The sequence below is a fragment of the Chelonia mydas genome, chromosome 7, assembly GCF_015237465.2.
Source record: "Chelonia mydas isolate rCheMyd1 chromosome 7, rCheMyd1.pri.v2, whole genome shotgun sequence".
In the NCBI taxonomy this organism is placed as follows: Eukaryota; Metazoa; Chordata; order Testudines; family Cheloniidae; genus Chelonia; species Chelonia mydas.
Window position 1 is genome coordinate 63,996,248 of NC_057853.1, and position 22,303 is coordinate 64,018,550.

General features: G+C 38.4%; 1 protein-coding gene across 2 annotated transcripts in view; it reads right to left on the reverse strand.

Moving 5' to 3' along the window:
• DLG5 (discs large MAGUK scaffold protein 5) overlaps positions 1–22,303 on the reverse strand; it is a 192,091-nt gene that overhangs the window by 14,827 nt on the left and 154,961 nt on the right. For both annotated transcript variants that reach the window (XM_037905726.2, XM_037905728.2), the window contains 13 exons: positions 19,491–19,629; positions 17,018–17,162; positions 15,552–15,673; positions 14,283–14,372; positions 12,668–12,836; positions 8,731–8,893; positions 7,685–7,818; positions 6,043–6,207; positions 5,504–5,687; positions 2,667–2,815; positions 2,097–2,267; positions 638–834; positions 10–153 (listed from right to left, as the gene is read on the reverse strand). In XM_037905726.2, coding sequence (XP_037761654.1) covers positions 10–153; positions 638–834; positions 2,097–2,267; positions 2,667–2,815; positions 5,504–5,687; positions 6,043–6,207; positions 7,685–7,818; positions 8,731–8,893; positions 12,668–12,836; positions 14,283–14,372; positions 15,552–15,673; positions 17,018–17,162; positions 19,491–19,629 — 1,972 coding nt within the window. The remainder of the gene's footprint in view (positions 1–9; positions 154–637; positions 835–2,096; positions 2,268–2,666; positions 2,816–5,503; positions 5,688–6,042; positions 6,208–7,684; positions 7,819–8,730; positions 8,894–12,667; positions 12,837–14,282; positions 14,373–15,551; positions 15,674–17,017; positions 17,163–19,490; positions 19,630–22,303) is intronic.

A 22,303-nucleotide genomic window follows, 5' to 3' on the forward strand; every position in this document is an offset into this window, starting at 1 on the left:
TACACTTACCAAGGGGACATCTACAAAATTTTCCAGGAGATTCTTTGACTAGCATGTCCTTCACAGCATCAGGTAATGGTCCTAGAATGAGTACGGGCCTGGGAGAGGTACAATCCACCTTCTGTACACGCTGATAAGCCAGACTCACAGAATCTAAAAAGAGAAACAAAAAAGTCACTTATCCACAATTTAAAATGTTTTTGCAGCATCGTTCAGATAATTAAAGGACACACAACTAATTACAAAAGGTTTGAACATAAATCTTTGGCAATGGACAAAAGGGCCTGTAGTCCCGTTATGAGAAGCTGGAGTTAAAGGATTTAAACCATGCTGGAGGCATAAATGTCAAAAGGCACTTTGGGGGGGGGGGGGGAGGCAACCCTGCTCAAAAGGTTAAATTTTAATATTCATACATCGGGGAATGGACTTTTTCTTTTTAAGTTAATAAATTACAAGCACTAATTTGAGATGATGATCTGGTTTGTTATTTAATGCCTATGTTGGTGCCTGAGGACAATGAGTGTCATAGTACACAGATGATTCTCCAGTGTTTATATGCAGACCAACCAGAAAACCACACTTCTCTCAGGTGTTTTTCCATAGCCTTAAGAAAATTAAATCTAACAAAGGCACTTGCCATCCAAGAAAGGAATGGAGTCTGTACTGATTGTATCGAGAGCCAGTAAATCTTTTCCATCTTTGGAACCACTACGCTTGTGTTTATGCTTTCTTCTAAAGAATGATCTTCGAGCTGCTGCTGACAAAGTCTTAGTGGAGCTGTTTTCATCTTTAGTCTCAGACATACTGTGTCTCCTATAGAACTCCTGGTCCATCCTAGAGTGAAATGGATTGAATAATTGTATTCAGGTTAGTACCAACACATAGGGATTTTAAGATCCATTCTTCACAAAAGAAAAGAAAAAAATCTAACATCACTAAGGAAAACTTGTATAGGACAATTGCCAAATGATCTCAAGCAGCATCAACAGAATATCCATAACCTGAAAAGATACCTGAAACTACTATTGATCAACACTCGAAGAATATATCCCATGTATTATATATCTTAAGTCTGACTTTCTGGGCCTTTCTTCAGGGACACTAGAATGTGGGTAAACATAATAACGCTGGAAAGAGCTTGACAAGTTCTGGCTGAGAATTTTGGGGAAGATTTTTAAAGGTAATTAGGCCCCTAATTCCCAGTGAAAGTCAATCTCCCCCTACACAGACATATAACCACACTTTTGGTTATAAGATGCTGCACATTGTATTGCCATTATTGTTTCTGCAAACTAAGTGATTAGTTTTGTTTAACATTCTAACACAAAATTACTCTCATGTAGTTGTATTAAAAATGGAAGCAAACTTACTGTACACATAGCAGGTATCTTTATGTCTGCAAAATGGGGTCAGTTCCTTCTTACTTATCTCACAGGAACAGTCTGAGGATAATTATGTCTATACTGTGTTTTCAAAATGTTATGTAACAGCTAGCCTACGTATTAGCATAGCTTCTATTGTCAAGAATTGCTTACAAGTTCTTATGAGGAAAGGAGAGAAAGGAAGTGCAGAAATAGCAGTTGTCTTAAAAAGGTGAGACTATTTGCCTACTGAGTGATACTGAATGTGACTTCACTAAACAGCTAAAAATGTAATGGCTGAATAAAGATTATATTCCCCTTGATCTTGGTGAATATTTCCCTTTGGTAATAGTGGATTGTTTTGGGTACACAGTCCTCAATTTACACATATCATAATTCAAAAGGGAATGGCTGTCTAAAAATGGGTCTTACACCCCCAATTTAAATGATATTTCTGTGTAAAGTCACTTAGGTTACTGTCTGAATCTTCTTTCACAGCACAGCACTGTGTGTCCTTTCCACTTTTAGGAGGTTACTATTAGCAGCACTAAAAATGACTTGACAGAACGTCTTATTTAATTAGATGTTATTAAAACATGCCACCCCTAAAACACTTCTAGGAAACTAATACCTCACGGGAATCACACAGCTTTGAAGACTGAAACCCGGTTCTTTTTTGTTTATAGCTCATCATTCAGGAACTTTAAGAAACAATTTTTCACTAAAGTCACTTACATATATTTGCTGGGAATCTGTCCTCTCTCTAGCTTTTGAGCATTCTCATCCAGCTGCCAAGCCATCCAGCAACCAAAGTTCCCCTGTGGTAGAGTATCATCAACATACAAAATGTCATCCTTCTTAAAGTTTAAATCCTGCTCCACCTCTGCCAGCCGATCATAAAGTGCTCTGCAAAGAGAGACATAAATAGACTCTATAACTGAAGCTCCACCATCTCAAGTGAAGCAAGGGGTGTAGATATGTAGGAAAATAAATGACTCTCCACTGGAGTTGGTCTCTAACATTCCAAATGCCCATGTACTCACAGTAAAGTATGCAGTTACACTTGGGATACAGGTTGCACACTTTCAGCAACTGCAAAGAATCAAGGGCCAACTGAGATACGGCATTGTGCTTTGAATTTCCAAAATACGCCAAAAGACTGATTTGCTGCCTCTCTGATCCCTTGCATACAATGGTCAGCATACTATTCTAGCAGCTTTGTATGGTCCTTTACCTTGAAATTATTTGCAACTACATGTGATTCTTGCTGGAAAAATCTAAGCTATGTAATGGACATGTGAATACCTGATATAGAATCCATCTCCAGGTAACTCTTTAATCTTGTTGAATTCTTCTATTCTGTACTGAGTCTTCACTCTGATATTTTCTCCTGGCTTCAGCATTTCAAGGTAGGCTTCCTCAGCTGTTTTATTTCGCATATCAACAGATCCATACTGTAAAATACAGAAAAACCCAAAACTCATGAGGTCTCAGAGCTGACGCTGTGTCTTAATAGATTGTAGGATTAGAGTGGAGCCTGAGGAAGCATGTGAAGTGGGAGTTTGGTTCTCCCAATGGCAGGTACCTGTGTAAAAGGAAAACTCACCACAGCATGATACAACATTAGTGTAGGCACCAGTTAAAATGTCCAGTACTGAGAGAGAGAGAAGGATTTAAAAAAAATCCCTGAAGAAAATGCAGTGGATATACACAAGAAGAGAAAAAGCCACCATATTCCCTTAGCTGTTCTGGACACAAAAGCAGAAAATCACAAGATTCCAAGGAGATCTTATTTAGGATTCCTAGAGAGAAAAAGTGGGTGAGGGGTTAGGTGCACCTTACATCGACCTAGCTATGGAAACATCTTCGCTTAAATTTGGCTCCCGCTGACGCCAGCGCATCTCTACGCTGATTGTAACACACCTCCCCGAACAGCACAGAGTCATGGTTGATGTAATTAGGTCGACGCAGTGTCAGTGTAGACAGTGTGTTCCTTATGTCGACTGTTATCGCTTTCAGGAGCCATCCGACAATGCGCTGGCTGTATGTGTACAGGTTGACATAATCTTGTAGACAAGGCAGTAATCTCTTTTATTGCATCAACTTCGGTTGGTGAGAGAGACAAACTTTCGAACCACACAGAGCTCTTCTTCAGGTCTGGGAAAGGTACTCCCAGAGTCACAGCAAAATGCAGGGTGGAACAGATTGTTAGCATAAGTACAGGTTTCAGAGTGGCAGCCGTGTTAGTCTGTATCCACGAAAAGGAGGACTTGTGGCACCTTAGAGACTAACAAATTTATTTGAGCATAAGTTTTCGCATAAGCTCACTGCATCGGATGCATGCATTTCTTTTAGCATAGGTAGTTAGCACATATTGTAAGGTACTATTCAAGGTCGAGTGGCCCGTTAACACCTCTGCAGTCAGAGGACAAAAAGAGGGGGTTAATGGGGTACAGATTGTTGTAATAAACCACAAATCCAGTGTCTCTGTTCAGTCCATGATTTTTATTTTAGGATTCCTAGGCAGATCAAGTGGTCTGAATCAAGGCGTAAACTTAAAAACAAACCCTGCACACCTCCTACATGTGGACCAGTATCAAGGAGTTAGCAGGTACAATGGGAACATCTACCAAAGTACTCACCTGCACTCCATCACATTAGTACCTAGGCATCTCACAAACAATGTATTTATCCTCCCAATTCCCCTGTCAAGTAGGGAGATATCCCCATTTCACAGATGGAAAAACAAGGCACAGAAAGATTAAGGGGTTGCCCAAGGTCACCAGGGAAATCTGTGATACAAGACCAAACTTCTCTGTAACATGGAACCTCCCTTCTTCTTGCTTCCACCACACGGGGAGAGGGCTTGCGGTCCATAGGGGCTATTGTATCCTATCGACAGAGTCTGGGCTCAAGGTTTCCCATCTAGAGCCTACTACCCTCTAGAGCACTAATTCTCAACTCCTAGTACATGTACACCAACCCTGGTACTTCAGGCTTGTGCATGGTTTGTACTCTAAACTCCCTGTCTTTAGCAAAGATAAGCCTCCGTGTAGTGCCAGTGATTGCCAACTATTTAACTGTGAGAGTTAAAACCAAGGCCCTGAGTCCTCAGTGGTATATTAGGCCCAAGCTATGGGGCAGGGACTCCAGAATCATGGGGTACTCCCTCCCCTCCTCAACAGTCTGTTCCAATCAGCACAGAGTTCTTTGTGCAATTTAGGGTTTTCATACTAATCCAATTTTTTGTATGCTGCTGCAGTTGTTACTCTTGCAGTGTGCCGCAGATTTTTGTACTGACAAGGAATAAGTGCAGAGTACGTCATGGGACAGTTTTCGTTCTGGGAAGTGGATGACTCTCCTCAGAGCAGTCTAAGGTCTTCTCTGCACTGAAAGTTTGTCCTAATGACAGCCATCTGTGTGGCTGAACCACTGCAAACCCCTACTGCAGACAGATGAAACTGTGCTAACTGTGACTCATAGCAGTTTACCACGTCTACACTAGGAATTATACATATGGCTGAAAAAGAGATTAATTTCTGATAACGGTAATTTCACATTTCCCAGCAACTAGTTGCCCTGTCCCAGTTGCCACTCCAGCCAACAATGAAAAATAAGCACATTTCTGCTAAAATGATCACCTGTGAAATAGTTCCTGTTGGCATTTAAACACTTAAGAGACTTGCAACGTAACACACCATTGAAATGATGGGGACAGTTCACAGATCTCAGAGCTCTTGTTTCACACAGACTCTGAGTTCTCATACCATCACTTAGACATTTTTCACACTTGGAAGGGCCATCAGTCTGCACTAGGTTTTCCAGGGTTACTAACACTGGTGAAAATGAACTGGTCGGGGGGGGGGACTTTTGCCAAGTGCCCCTAGTGTAAGCAAGGCCTAACATGAAGCGGAGAAAAGAATGCTTCAGGACAGAAACATAAAAGCGAACAACGTAGTTCCTACGGGCAACTGCATGTAGCTGTCAAACCTGCCAGAAAGTGCCCTGCTGTAAGGAATCTAGTAGCAACAACCAATTTGTTGGACTACCATCAGGCATGCTCTCAAGCTACATGCTTTTTTTAAAAATTTGAAAAGTTAGAAGGGAATATGTCTTCTATATTTTGTATCTTCACAGTTTACCTCAAGTATTATGTCTCCTGTTACTAGTCCATCAGGTCCTTTTGCTGGGCTGTCATCTTCTATATCAGACACAAATATTCCATGCAGGTTTCCACCACATATCTGGATTCCAAGCTCCACTTGGGATTTTTTAATGACAACATTTCTTGGTTCAGGGGTCCTCTTGTTTGTGTCCACAGGGACCCTTTTGACAGCAATTTGAAAAAAGTGTATTAGCTGCTCATTTACAATTCAAGTGCAACAAGAAGAAAAGCAGTCTATTTCCCTCCTTATTACATCTCTAGAGCATAAGCATCCCATTTTTAACTTCAACTTCATGCTTCCTATATGGTTCTTAATTAAACTAATCTTGTTGCTACATTTGTATTTGAAGTGCTTCTCAAATAGGTCTGCAAGAAACAAGGAAATTGTTTTATCTCAAGCCATGTGCTCCTGTCTATTGAAAAATGTCAGTGCACTTCAGGAAGCACGTTTCATTTCATGTCTTGTCCTCCCCCACAATTTTGGAAAACAGAAAATGACATGGTCAGACTACTTACCTCATGGAATCCCGGGGACTAGTTGTCGGTGTGGTTTGTTTGGATGGAGGTGTCATTGTTCCTTCATCCTGTTCACTCACAGTATCAATTATGGAATGATTGTCGGGGGTTGCAGCTCCACTGCCTTGAGGAGTGGAATGATTGCTCACTGGTTCTAAGCGAGAACTAAACAGAGAGCGAGAGAGGGTGTAAAATATACTGATAAATGTTAACAGTCCAACAAATACCAAACTAACTTCAGATATCAACGAACATTCATAATTCAGATACTGGTTTTCCCTGGAATCTCAATCTGGGCTAAAATCAAGTTGAAATCAGATGAGAAATCTCAAAATAGTGCAACAGTATAAGCCTTCTAAATTTCTTTCTAGGCAACTTTGCATTACTGTTATAGCTAATGTCTTTGGGTTCTGTTCTGCAAGACTTCTCTGTGCAGATCTCCCAGTTAGGTCCTTGGTTTCTGTAGGGAACTATACGCCTCACTAGTATATTTTTGCTTTTTATTGTTATTTCTGAATAAATACCGTATATACTTGTTCATTAGCCCGTTTGTTTATAAGCCGGCCCCCCAAGATGAATAGGTAAAAACTGTATGACCCTTTCATATTTCAGGGGTTGGCAAACTTTGGCTCCCGGCCTGTCAGGGTAAGCTGCTGGCGGGTTGGGATGTTTTATTTACCTGCAGTGTCTGCAGGCATGGAGTTACCTAGCTAGCATTTATACTGAGGGTTTGTCTACACTTACCAGGGAATCGACGTGTGGCAATCGATGCATTGGTGGTTGGTCAATTTAGCGGGTGTAGTGAAGAGTGTAGTGTGGACCCCACAATAAGTAGATCTAAGCTACATCGATTTGAGTTACACTATTCATGTAACACAAATTGCATGGCTTAGATCGACTTTTCCCTGTAGCGTAGACAAGGCCTGAGCTTATCACAGTATGCGCCTACTACAAGCAGAGGACATCAGTAACAACTAAAGCTGACCAAGGAATGTGGCTGCTTAAATATTGATGGTGTCATTAACTTGCTTTTTTCCCTCTTAAGAACACTACAGTTCACCTTTGTGAACGTCCAGGTAGTCTCTCCAGAGGGTAGATTTTTTTGCTTGAACCAGCCTGTTTCTAAAGATCCAAGTGGATTCTTACAGAAACAGTCCCTTATTTTTTGATATGTAGTCAGGTATATTTTAGATAAAAGTCCCCTCTTCAAAGGCCAGTAGGCTCTTCCCCCCCAACTCTGAGAAAATTCCTAAAAAAGCCTATATATAATTGCACAGACTTTGCAAAAAAACAACAACAAAAAAACAAAAAAACCCAAAACTTCAGTACTCTTTTGACAAAGTGTCAATGCTACTAGCGCTCCTAAAGCAAACCAATGTGTGATTACTGTGGTAGAAAAGAACACATTTTTTGTTTTTAGTTTCATGTTTCTGAAAAGTAAATTTTTCCTTGTTTAGTCTTAAACAAAATAAAACAAATGCCTTGGTTTTAAAATGGATGCTATTCACCTTGTTTTGTTTTTTCTAAGCACTCATATTTTTTAATCAAAACATCTTTAATAGTGTTAGTTTAGAATGTTTTTAATATCTTGATAAATGACACAGACCAGACAATAGCATTTTCAAGGTCTAGCTACTTTTACCTCGATCGTGAGTGATTGCCAAGTTGATACATATGTGGGTTGTACTGAGCCAGAATAGTTATGGTGTCACATTGCTGTCCAATGATCAGTCGAGCCTGCTGCTCTGTAGCATTTCTCAGATTTATTCCATTAAACTAGAATGAATAAATAAGACATCAGACATCCAATTTTCAAAGGAAAACCAGCAAAATCATTATAGGACTTGCAGCATCCTGATTTGTTGATGCTGTTTTTTGAAACACGAGTCTCTCAATCTGTGGGATTGCTGCGAGATGGTTGTCTGAAGAAGGGGAAGAAAGAACGGCTATAGAATTATTGATTTTTCTTTTATTATTTAATTACTCCTTTGGAGGAATCAATACAACTTTAAAATTGGACAACTTGATGACAATCCTGAAATGCTTTTCTTTTTGGATGACAGATAGCACTCTACTGAAGTACTGCAAAGATTGCGAAATAGCACCTAAAGTTGTTTTTTGTTTGAATATTTGCTAGTTCACATTACACCATGATAAATAGGGTTGCCAACCCACCAGGATTGGCCTGGAGTCTCCAGGAATTAAAGATTAATATTTAATTAAAGATTATGTCATGTGATGAAATCTCCAGGAATATATCCAACCAAAATTAGCAACCCTAATGAGAAATGATTTTAAGTACAGATGGGTTCAAGACACAAACTTTGGATCCGGCTACGAATTTCAAACACCAGGTTTACGGTTGTTTGGCTCCATGGTTTTGCTTCAGATACATCTATCTTCCACAAACACTGCAGCAGAAGACTTGTCCCTTCTACACAGCCACCTTCAAAGCAGCATTATCCTTTATACAAAACACACTTAGTAAAGTAAAAACTGATGAATAATTTGTGATGAAACTTCATATAGAATTAAAAAATTATAATTATGATCTGGAATATCCCAGTTATTGTATCATTTATATTTTGAGAGAGAGATTCTCATTCACAAGATATTTTGTATTATTTTTATATTCACACAACTGCATTTGTTTACTAAGTAGTAGAAATGTTAAGCAAACAAAATTACCTCCAGTAACTGATCACCATATTCAAGGCCAGCTTGATGGGCAATGCTCCCACCAGTTACTTTAGACACAAATATCCCACCGTTTTCTCCGCTCACAATGGAAATCCCTAGTGGCTCAGAACCCTTTTGCACTTTAACATGGCGTGGTTCTTCCATGTACGGCCTTTAAGAGGAAATTGTTAAAAATTGATTTGGACAAAATGGCACAATTTGTGCATAATATTGAAAAGCGACATGCACTATGTATCTGAAGTGGAATATTAAGACTGGTTTAAAAAGCTACTAAAAATACTGTAAACGGCCTATGCATTCCTTAAACACCATGCAACGTATAGTGGTGGAACTAAATTTATATCAGACACACAATTCTAGATACATGACTGCACAAAAAAAAGTTATGGAAAATGTGAATTATAAACACTAAGATGGTGAAACAGGTAGGAAATAAACCTGCACATTCATATTATATAAAAGTAAACCACTATATATAATATGCAATTTACAAACCATATTCCAGAAAGGTGCCTTACAGTTTATAAATGCTAGAAATCTTAATATCCAGTGAAAATAAACATTGTAAATAATAAGGTGGTGAACCAAGAGAAGCCAATACACAATATCAGTTTTATACTTGTACACAGGGAAACGCAAATTAGTAATGAAAATTAAGCAGTTGCAAACTCAAGCTTGAAGACAGCAGTTTGCATGGTAGCATTACAATTACCATGCAAATTCTCCTTGAGGGAAATTATCCAAACATGTAAAATAGCACAAGGTGCGCAATGCTGCTTGAGAAGGACAACCTTATATCAGGCCAACCTCAAACTCCTTAGTGATGAGAACCTAGGCCTAGGAGCCAGAGGGATTCTCAGAAAAGACCTATTACGGAACAGATATCTGAAAGATGCAGAAGATTTGAGAAGAAAAGAACACTTAGACACACAATAGTAACAGACACTAATACGTATAATGAGAGAATAGTCTATACACATTATTTTAGAAGGAAAGCCTGGTGCAGTTTTCTCCCCATCATTTCCTCCATTTACAGTACTGTTATCTGATTTATATGTCTGTTTCTTGTTGAATAGCAGTGTTATAAAATGTTAGGTAAGGTAAATAAGTCTTTCTGTGAGTTTCCTAGCAGAAGGTGCAATTTCTACTCCTTGCTCCTAAAGGCAGAACAAATCACAACTGCCTGGGACCTATAATTTTTAATGTGGTGCCCAATTCTAACCCCTTCAAAATGGCAGATCAAGACACACTCTCCTGTACCACTGGGGGCTTTCATGGTACATGCAAATAGAAACATTAACCTTCTCGAGCAGCGGTTCTCAACCTGCGGCCTGCTTACGGCCCAATCAGCAGTGTGTGGATGCGGCCCCCATAACACAGACAGCTGCATTTGTGGTCCACAATGGTAAATAGGTTGAGAACCACTGTTCTAGAGGGTGCTTATAAAATGGTGCTGCCGGCTCCCTGGGTAAAATTTCCAAAAGCACCCAAGTGACTGACAGATAGCTTTGGAAAGGGGGAGGTGGGAGAACAAGGTGGACCTCTTTCCCCTTTATTATTGTAAAAACAACATTTATGGTTGTATTCTCTCTTTCAACATGTATTACTACAAGCACACTTAATCTACTTTAAACCAAAAACTAAAAGTTCTTTTATATGCTGTTATATTAATTGAGATGTGCTAAGTGCCAGAAACCTGAAAATTGTTCAAAGACAGCAATTAAATGTCCACTTCTTTAGGACACTTAATCCATTCTGTAGACAGATGCAGCTTATCTCATATCACATTCTTAGGAATAGGATGCAATCACATATAATACGGCAATGCAAAATTTAGTAAATTGGATTCTCCCCCTAAAGCTCCAGTCATATCTTTGGCACCTTTATTTACTACCCCTTAACCTGTTCTCTAACCTGTTACTGCATGTATATTTGAATTTCTCCATTGTGTGGGGGAAGGAGTGTTGCTGAAAACATATGGTTTTGCCCAAATTCCATGTTTTAAAATATATTTGGAGTGCACTTTCTTGGAAATCAAATCTGAACACCTCTATTCCTGTACACAATTTTCAAACAGATAGAACTAGCATTATCTTGGGATTCTACTAAAAGCAGATGGAAATTAATTAGTAATGCACAGCTAGCAGAGCATCTATAATAATAATGGAAAAATTATAATGTTTAAAAGGTATCTAACTTGATTAGTAATGTTATCAAATGTAACACTTATTTCTGCTGTAACATTCACTTTATGAGGTTACAAGAATGTTTTAAACTGATCCCTTCTTTTTGGTCTGCTTTTAAAAGTTAAATTGTTTTTCGTTATCATCGTAAATAATGTTGATATTTTTGATTCGTATTATCTCACCTTGAAAAAGTTACAGCGAGTTAAAATTTTTGGGAGATTGGGGGGATGACTAAGTCTTTTAAAGCACATAAAACTTTTAGAAAAGTCCCATTTATTCAGGACATCAGCTGTCCTCAGTAGGGATGCTTTCATGAACTGGGATCATAATGCAAAAAGTAAAAACTGCACCTTCTTACTCAGCAGATCCTTACCCTATGTGTCTGCTTTTTCCACACAAGCCCAGCAAAGTCAAAATGGCTAAAAGTGAGCAGGATTTTACTCTTGCTAGTACATCAACAGAATTCTTTAAATTCCAAGCACTTATACCTGTGTAGCCCCATTAACAGAAATATGAGATCACACAGGTGTCACTGAACACATCATTTGTGCTGCCAAACCACTCTCTCCATTAGTTATGTGCAAGAAGGGGAAAAACCCAGCTTGATCGTCAGCCCTACAGGCTTACAACTGAACCTGACCATTAGCAGAAAGCATCTTTTTACTTGAAAACTGAATACAGTTGCGCTAATCAGGGTGAATTAATAAATAAAGCTCCACAATGTGCTTTTTACAGTCACTTTCAAAACAGCAATGTACAGTACAATATATACATAGTGGAATAAAAATAGCTGAAATATCTTCAGTTACCCCGTGATGAAACCTGATAAAATTTTGTGCAAGATTTAAGCATTATTTTAGTATTTTATATAGAATGCCCCTGTTATTGGATTATTTATATTTTGAGCGCCAGGTTGCTATTTATACAATCAGGGGTCTTAAAGTGCATACAAATGTAATCTACTCCCACATCAAGGTTTCTTTATTCTGCCAAAATGGTGTAAAGAGGCCTTAGTATAAATAAAAATCTGGCCCTTAGAGTCAATGGTTTTTTGTTTGATATTTTGAGTTTATGTAAACTCTGACAAATGCAGAGGTAGCACTTTTACAATAAAAGTAAAACCAGAAGTCCAAATTTAATTAACACAAGCTGAATGTGCATTATCAGATACAGGGATGTGACATCAAAGAAAACCTATATTATATTAAAAACCCAACATCATACTTAGGCTCCAAACCTGCAAACATTCAGCAGCACTTAATCTTACTACTGTGAATAATCCCATTAAAATCACTGGAACTACTCATGGTAGTAAAGTTAAGTGTGTACAAACATGTTTGCAGGATCATAGCCAGCGTCCTGAATTTTAACCTTGTTGAAGAGATCTGCTTGGATTGAATCCTGCCAAATCACAGCAAATACACATGATGGTTAGGCCTGGTGGCCAGTCACATTAAAAAGTTTAGCATTAACCACAAACTACTTTTAGGGTCTTCATTTTGTTTCTGGAAGCTGTAACACTACCCTAAAACTTCTGAAGGAAGAGTATGTTACACAAGCTTTTCACAACACATACATAATAATAATAAAAAAAAGTAACAGTACTTAAACTACACCTCAACACGTATAATATACTCCTGATTTTGCACAACCAATTGTTTACATTTCTTCACTCTAAGTATCAAACAAGATGATCTCAGGTATATTTGTATGAAAGATGATGACAACTATCACCTTACCTATCTTTTCTACGCTCTCCAGTTGATACTGGGCTAATAGAAATCCTAGGTAACGTAGAAAGGGAGTTCTGTGACTGGCTGCTGGCAAAAGATGATGTTTCCAGGTTCAGTGGTGACTGTGGAGGGGTTATCAGGCTAGGACTGCTACATTCAGAATGTGACAGTGAACCTGTAATAATACAAGAAAGGGATTCACTTTTTGTATGTAGTGCTTATTGTAAATGTCTTGCATTGGAGGAATCTGAAGAGACATTAAAAGACATACACACCCACAATACAAATGTGATACATAGTTTACATAAACATGAGAAGATATTTAGACATGCAATATCCTTTCAAATGTGAGTTGACTTATACTGCTCTAGAAATTGAGAGCACTGGCTTGAAACTATAACAGTGAGAACCGGTCACAGGCAAGCTCCTTTAACGGAATATATAAATGCACTTGAGTAATGGAAAGTCCTGACATCATAATGAAATAAAGAAAATCGAGGTAAAAATGAAATAAAGATCTGAATGTTAGGGATAGTCTCAAAGGATCTTTATCCACTCTCCTGGGTTCTGGCTACAGAATGCCTTATGAAACGTTTCAAAACAACAACAGAGCGTAAGCAGCACAAGTCCATGCACATAATCTACAGGTCAAATAGTGAAAAAAATTATTTGTGAACATCTACAGTTTTAAATAAAATTTTCTTTGACTATTTTTTATCCCCAGGAATATTTGACTGAACAAGCTGACCAGCAGGAAAGTTCAAATCAATCATTTGCTGCACCAGGGAACGTTGCAGAAAGTAAATTTGAAGTTAGTAATCACAAAAGAAACTTGTTTATAAGAGCTATGTTCCTTCAGTCAGGATACAGTAACATAACACATGACCTATATATGTCCAATTAAAGCATCTTTAGTATTTAATTATGGATACAAAATACTCAAAGCAATAATGGCAGTGAAGAACTTTCAAGCAATTTACAGGCTGAATTCTACTTGTGTAAAATATTCTCTGAAGAATTAAAATCTGTTCTGCTGTACAGTTCATTAACAGAAAAAAAGGGCTAAATGAAAAGAATAAATTGTTTCCTGAAAATAATTTGAACAGTTGTATATATTTCTAATAATTCAATAAATTTGTAAAATGTTTAAGTCCTCTGATGAAGAATGCTTTATGTAAGCAAAATATTAATATGTAAAATCCTTTAAATTGTAAATTCATGTCTCGTTTAGAAAGACTTCAATTTGCCAAAGAATACAGTGTTTTAGAGCGAACAAAATTAAGCACACACCTTTTATGAAGTCATTTCATCGCTATTATAAAATTAGGAAATGACTTCATATGGGACTAGAACTCTTACAGAGCGCTGTGTTGACACACACTATTTTATCAGGAGACTTGTGATAATTGATGTTTTCCAAGAAGCTCCAGCTCCTGGAATCAAGTGCTTTCATTTGGAAAAGTTAAAAGGAACCTTGTACTCCTTGTAGTTATGAAAAAATCCTTGAAAAAATAATTTTAAAATCCGATAATTTTTAAAACTATCTTTTGGGGACCTATCTCATGAATTTTTAATGCTCAGGGTTGGCAACAAATAAAAAGTTAAGAATAGAAGACTTTACCCCTGTCAGAGCCCAGGATGGATCTCGGATACCTTGGGGTTAAAGGGATCTTAATTCTTTCCGTCCTGTACTGCAAGTTGCTGGAAGAACCTATTTTATAACAAGAAAACATCACAATTTATGACATATGTAAATGCAAACGGATAAAACACATTTAGGCTCTGATTTTTCAAAGACAAGCTAAATGGTCTCTATGTAGGGGCAAGAGTCCAGTTCTCCTAGCAGAATCAAGGCATTACCAAAAAAAAAAAAAAAAATCCCTTTATAATACCATTTTCATGGCTGGCAAACTTCCTAGTTCAAACAGCTAGTACAGCTACGGCATTGCTTAAAATGCACCATTACTGGGTACTACAAAATGACTGACCTATCTAATACTTATTTGGGCACCAAAGAACTCTTTAAAATATTTTTTGGCCAATTTACATGACTGAGATGTAAGACAGGTCCTGATCATCTGTGGTCATTGAACTTCCACTAGCACATTTTGAAAGAATTCAGTTGTATTCCAATTACCTACACTAGTTTCAATGGATAAGATATTTCACTTCCTGTCCTAAACGGACATGTAATTTTTTGTTGTACTGCTAAACAGCTGCCATGTTCTGCCAGAGACGTAGTTGTATTTCAGTGATGGATCATGAGATTCTTGTTTATACAGTTTAAAATATTTCAGAATTAAAAGGTCTATGTAATGTTAAAGACTATTGCCATGAAGTATGCATATATTTTATTTTTGCTGGAATAGATACAGACCCAAATGTAAATATCAGAACTGTCTAAGGTGGACATAAAACAATTTAATACACTCTTATCTTTCCACAATGTAATACTTTGTTAGGTAAGCCCTACACAAGTATTTGATCAGTGGTAATATCTATGCCTTCCTTCTGGAGCTACCTCCTTTCTCTCTTCCCATCTCACCTCCCAATCTCAAAATTATATTTGCGAAATCCTTCTAGCTGCTGACACCAGTCACCACACAATTGCCTTCCACACAGCAACAGCTGAAAGAAGTGTCTTGCACCACTCAGCTATGACATACTGAGGAGAGGCAGACAGGTTGTAAAAGGAGTTTCACTGAAATCTTCTCAGTGAGGAGAATGGAAGCTTAAATTGTAAGAGCCAGAAACTTGAAACAAGGAAAAACAATGGACCCTTAAGGTTCTGACAGCTATGACGGATGCTTTGAGTGGGGTGGAATTTTCTCTGCTTTGTCTTAGATGTAAACAGAGTACTTTGCATAAACAAATTTGAAATGCTAATTACCAAGTCTTGCACTGGATGGTAAAGAATTTGAACCATGTGATGCTCTCGTCCGTGAGTTTTCAGAATAATCACTGGAGTGTTTGTGACTTAGGTCCAAACTCAGGCGACCTTGGTGCTGAGCACTGCATCAAAAACAAAGTAGGTTATAGTGTCTTCAGAAAACACTCCCTTCAAAACTAGCATTACCCCAGCCAACCAGAGGAACAGGAAGAAACCCAACCCCGCCGAGCAGTGAAAGACTACCTGAAAAGTATCTACAGCCGTACGTTGTAGCTCAGTGCCATTGCTACTTTGCTTTAATTCTCTCATACTTATTTGGACAGCAATTTAATCCATTAACTTCACTGCAATACATCCTTAAAATTGCTGAGTCACAGACAGCTGTATTTTACAAAGTATTCCATTTTGTTTTGAGAAGACATTTGTTCAAGCCAGTCCCAGATAATACATACCTAGGACTTCCTGACATAACACTGAATAAATGTTTGCCAATGTGAATATCAGCTACCTAGCATATTACTGTACACCACATAGACTGCAATCTCCAAAAATTGTTCTTGAGACTGAGTTATGTATATTATGAGAAACATATCTCCTCTTCATGAAATATGCTAATAGATTATTACTGAGTTGGAAGTCAGAGTTCAGTGCTCATATATCAGATTCTTATACAGACGGTGCACTGACTCTCAGTTCAACAGAAGTAATTTCTGTGGGCCTTAATTCAGCTCCCTATGCTTTCTACAGAATATGTACTTCATGATAAATTCACTCTTTTTCTAGTAAGCTTATGGGTACAATTTTAAATATTTGCAAAATATATACTAATATAACCTAACCATGAATAAGGTGTCGGTTTAATAATTAAAGTAGAGAAACAGGAATTGGGTTTGATCTCTGACTTTGCCAACGAGAGCAGAGTTGGGCCCAAAAAATCCACAATAACGGTTAATAACTTTGCTCAATTATAATTTGTTGTCTTCAAACATAGGTAGGGTTCAAATTTTCAAAGCCATTTAACTATGGAAATTCCAAATGGATCAAAGAGTTGAGCCAGTGGGAGACAACAAAACATCAGTAAACGTTTCTGATCAGGGTAAGTTTTTAATTACCTTTAACTTGAAGAGCCAGCTGAATTTTCTACAGTCTTTGCAGTCACTTCCTCCTTTACTTTCAGAGTAAATCATTTTCAGGCAAAAATGTCCAAGCCAAAGTTGCAGGGCTCTCTCAGGGAAGCCCATAGTAACATTACATAGGAAGAAGTCACTGCCTTTACATAACGTTTGTAAAGTGCTTTGAGATTTTCAGATAAAAGGTGCAACAGAACTATTATTTTACATTATGCTGCACTAGTATAGTGTTCTCCTCTGTGGGGACCAAAGTGCACAGCAGGAAGCAGCTTTCTCTGATTGATTTTATTTATAAATAAATTAAAGATCTAAGGTTGTGAAGTTCTGAATATATACCTGGGATGCAGGTGCTGATGGCAGATTTGGCTGGCAACAGATGGGCAATTGTTGGTGTGAACTCTGTGGCTCCAAGCAGTATAAACTGGATTTCTCAGGACAGCAGTTACTGCAGGACATGGTGCTAAACTTCTCGGTACAGTACCTATTTTAAAGTGGACAAAATATATGGTATGAGTTTTTCCTAGTTAAATTCACACAAATATTCTAGGCATACTCAAGATGCTGGAATAAAGTCATTTGCCTGTAACATTTATGCAAATCCCTAGTAAAGTGGGAAGCTGAATACCTAGCTCCAAGGCTCAAACCATTATTCAGATTGTTTTATTGAACAAAATCTACTTGCCCACCAAAAAGATGTCCTCTCCCTTCTCAAAGTCATGATAGTGTCAAACATGTAACTGAAATAGTTCCATACTTTTAGCTGAATAATAATTAGCTAGAGGTCCAATTTTAGTGTGGCGCACAAAAAACTGATCGCAGCTACAATTGTTCTTTTTCCTCTTCAGTGGGCTTGTGCACTTCCAACTTCTATAGTGTCCTATGACCTTAGACGATAACAATTCACAACTCTGTGAAACTGATATTTATATGTGAATCTCAATATTTAGGATTTTTATTGAAAGTAAACTCATACTTTACTATCAGACAAAATGTTGTTCAACAGAAGTTTTGGTATCGTATTTCACAGTTGCAGAAACATTTTGCAAGACAAAGAATGAATATTTACTGTCAGATATACTTTGATGAGCTTTGTTCTAAAATTAAGGGCACTATTATATAAAAATAAGGAAAGGGCTTTTTTAGTGAAAATACTTTTCAATAAAGTCACAGTTATTAATTAATAATAGTTTTATTATTACATTTTAAAATACTTTGGATGAGAGATGCTATAGGGATAAAGAACTCTTTGTTTTACTAATATTGATTAAATAATATCCTCATTTACAGGTGGGTAACTTGAGGCACAGAGGTTGAATGAGTTTTCTGCTGTCAGCCAGTAATTCAGTGACCATCAGGATGATAACCAAAGAGGCACAAACAAGAACTGTGAACAATATTCAAATTAAACTTCACACCTATTTGAGCTGGACCTTGGCTTTGAGAATTGCTGAATGGACATACCTCAGACCCTGGCTCACTAAACTCAGGCAAATACATATCGATACATTTTTTTTCTCCGAGATCCTCTATGCCAGTTCAAATGCAAACCACACTAAACCACTATTTTGAAAGACACTGGGGAGATATTTCTAACTACCAATGGCCAGGGAGATGCTCCTGCTGGTCACCACATCAGCCAGTACATCAATTCTACAGTGTGGTTTTTGTTATTGTTGTTTTTTAAAAAGGTAGGCAATGAAACTCAAATAGCTGCTTTCTAACATTTCCTGCAAGAAAACGCTCATTTTTGCTATTGATTTCACACAGTCGTCTCACACTGCTTTTTTCGTAATTAAAGTAAACCTCTCGGATGAGCAGTTTCAATCTGATTGGAGAAGGCAGACAGTATTTATATTAAAATTGCACCCAGAGGCCCCCATGGGCTAGGCAAATAAGAGCCTTGAAGACCTTACAGTGTAATTTGTCAGAACAAAGGGTGGGAGGTGAAAGGGGCACAGAAAGTGACTTGCTCAAGGCTATACAGCAAGTTAGTGGCAGTGACAGGATTAGAATCCAGATCTATTAAATGCCCACTCCAGCGCCGTATCCATGAGACTACGCTGCCTCTCCACTTAGCATGAAGATCTTTTCCGAGATCCTTGTGAAGCATGAATAACCGTTCTGAGTCTCTAAATTCATGAGTTCTCTTAAAATAAACCCCCAGGTCCCTGGTTAGGTCTGAACAGTGCAACTTGAATCTTTTGTGATCTTTGGTGTATAGCACCCACCATAATGAAGTGCAGCTTAACGGAATGGCAAGACAGACAGGAATGCCCAAGGGACTGTCTGTGACTCCATGGTAAGACTGTTATAGTGCTTTAGGAGTTCACATTTGTTACTGGACTGGTGAAATCTAATTAAAGAACATACCACTAATTTAGACACCAAAGTGTCTAACCTGCTTTTTAGGCCCTCCTTGATTGAGCTAACCTCGTTATCCCTAGCCTGATTCTTGGCTTGCATATTTATACCTGCCTCTGGAAATTTCCACTGCATGCATCGGACGAAGTGGGTATTCACCCATGAAAGTTTATGCTCCAATATGTCTGTTAGTCTATAAGGTGCCACAGGACTCTTTGCCGCTTTAACCTGCTTTTTGACAGTCTGCCCTGAGGTTGGCACTCACGGTCATGAACCACTCCAGACAGTGTGACAATCATAGTGGTCACTTTTGGCCTTCGTATCTACAAACGGAATTCTGCTTTGAACACAAAACAAGTAAGTCTAGCTTGCTGTCAGAACATTAAAAATGAGGAAAAATTATCACCATGACATTACCGACATTACCATCCAGGTCATCATCACTAACCTGCCGACATGGCTCCAGTGTACAAGGAGGAAGACACAAAACCATCGCTGTGCCTAGTGGAACGTTTTGGTGAATATGGCGCCCACTCCTGGAGCTCCGGAGAGAGATGCTCTTCACTGGCTGGAGTGTATTTCTGTACCTGTAAGCAAAGTGCAGAATTTAATCTGCAACTAATCCAGAAAGCTTTGTATAAACTAGTACAAAAATAACTTGCTGGTGATCACTTGATGTTGATTATTATGCTTTGATCCCCCCACTTCGCTGATATCACTCCCCTCCTTCATTATTCTTCACTGTTCTTTCATGTTGTCTTCATCTTCAAGCTCCTCTCTGCCTACATCTCAGCTCTCACTCTCTCCCATAGGACTCTCCCAATCCATTACCTATGGCCCTCCAGTCCTTCTTGTGGACTCTCTGTCCTCCTCATGCCTTCTTCCCCCTTTACGGCCCTGGTTCAGCAAGGTACTTCGGCATATGTGTAACTCCGAGCATGTCAACAGGCCCAGTGACTTCAAGGGGCTTGCTCAGACGCTTAAAAGTTATGCACCTGGCAAATTATCTTGCTTAATGGAGGCCTACGTTGGAACTCACTCCCTCTTCATACGTGCAAAACATCTGCCCCCCTATTCAAATTCTTTCTTAAAATCCGTTGGTCCCACACGGTTTCAACAATAAACCCCTCCAAAAACAGATGTTTAAAAACAAATTCTACACTTGTTTTTTCCCCCTGGCCATTAGAGCACATGGCTGCCTAAAGCAAGACTGGCTGCTGGGCCTGAAGGTGTAGCACTCAGTCTCCGCTTTCCGGTGCAGGTGGAGCAACTTCTTTTCTGGCTGCTTTAACAGGTCAGCTGAAAGAGCCGGTTTGGGCTGTGGATACACATTTCTACATTGTCTGCTTTAACAAAGAGTGAACAGGCATGGGTGAGTGAGGAAATCGGATTTGCACTGAGATTTCATTAGCCAAGAATGCCAGTAACTTTAGACAGCTGCAAGCACAGTTTTTAAAAACATGCATAGCCCTCACAATACTATTTTCAAGATAAAAAACAGTACAGCATAAAAGCCATGATATTAAAAACATAAGATACAGAATGTGAATCACTAAAGGCTACTCATATTTCTTCATGTGACAGGAAAGTTGTGTTACATAGTGAGAGAGATGTAACAACACACACAGGCACACATTCCTACTGCCATGCCCTCCTTGCTGCATCAGCAGCAGACATGATTGTTACCCAACCATGATAAAAGCCATTTGTTTATCTCTCTCTCTTTTTTTTTTTTTCTTCTCAGTCTTATTAAATTCTCTGTTACACTCAATCACCTTGATACCTGGGCACATTCCACAATAAAAAGCACGACAAATAAATATACCCATAAACTGTGCCACATTGCACACCCTGTATATTTTTTACATAAATTTAACATTAATAGATTCACATTTACATGTAGGGCAAGACTCTGTCTTTCAACCTGAGTAAGGGGTAGTTCATAGCCTGCACCAGCCTCAACCTAAGAGTAGCTCCAGAAGACATTGTTCTTGGTGACACTCCTTTGCTCACAATGCCTCCCTTGCTCCTTGGCGTTTACCAGCTGATGGGTTCCAAGGCTCTGCCCACTTGTGGGGAGGTAGCAGGCACACAGCATCTGCACAGCTACCTAGATCAATTTCCAATCTAGCCATCAGAACAGAAAAACATCCTCTACAATACCGCTATTATTAGCATTACTATGAAAACCAGAACATTTTCATTTCTGATGTTAAGTGTATAAATTTGTAACTTGAAGATATTTAAAATACAAAAAATTACATTAATTTTCCACCACTAACCCTTCTCAAACAGTCCAATTTTAGCTTAAGTACAGCCCCTGCAATTATTTTAGCTATGATAGTGCATAAAAGGCACTGTTGTGAATGCCATTCTTTTTAAAAGACACTACACAAACCCTATTTTAAACCCTGCTCTGAACCTCACAGCTCAATTTACAAAACATTCCAGAGAGAAACGTGTGCACTCTTGCATCTCCAAGCCTGAAACTCTCTGACATGGGCATTACTCATTCAACATGTTCTTTAAGGTTGCAAATGAGTAAGTTGCAAAATTATGCTGTGTTTTCATTATCTGAAAAATATTTGTTGGGGGTGCAGAAACTATAGATCTATATCTATATTGTAACTCCAAGACCCATTGGAAAGTATTAATGACCAACCCTGACATATCCTGATAAGGTTCACCTGTTCCTATCTTGATTGGTAACAAAGATATTGGCTTTCTATCCAGAAAATGCCCATGTCACAAATGAGAGCCCTTCAAATTTCTTGTATTAGCATAAAGATGACAGGCAACATTTGTCTAGACGTTAAGGACAATATAAACGTGCTGCGCTTACGGTGACTGATGACTACCGTTCAAAGAATAAGCATACGAGTAACAGTGCACATGGATCAACTTGACATTCTATTTAAAGCAAATTCCTTGCACTCAAATGTGGAATGGTTTGCTTATATTTTGTTGGGTATGTGCCAAAAGGCAGCAGGAGCCTATATATTAGTCTCTTACAGTGCAATTCTATTTTGAAAATGGCACATTCTTACAGGCCACATCTGCTTCCTGTGCTTATTCAGTAATGATCTGCTGACTTCAGTTACAACAGTAAGCTGTTATTACTTTTTTAATGCTGTCAGCACTGCAGAGTTAGCTGGATTCTATTCTGGTTCAGATAGAATGTTTAATTAAAGGCCCAATACCGAACTCCCACTGAAGTCAAAGTAGGAGCAGAAGGAAGCAAAACTGGCAGAAATTGCTAAA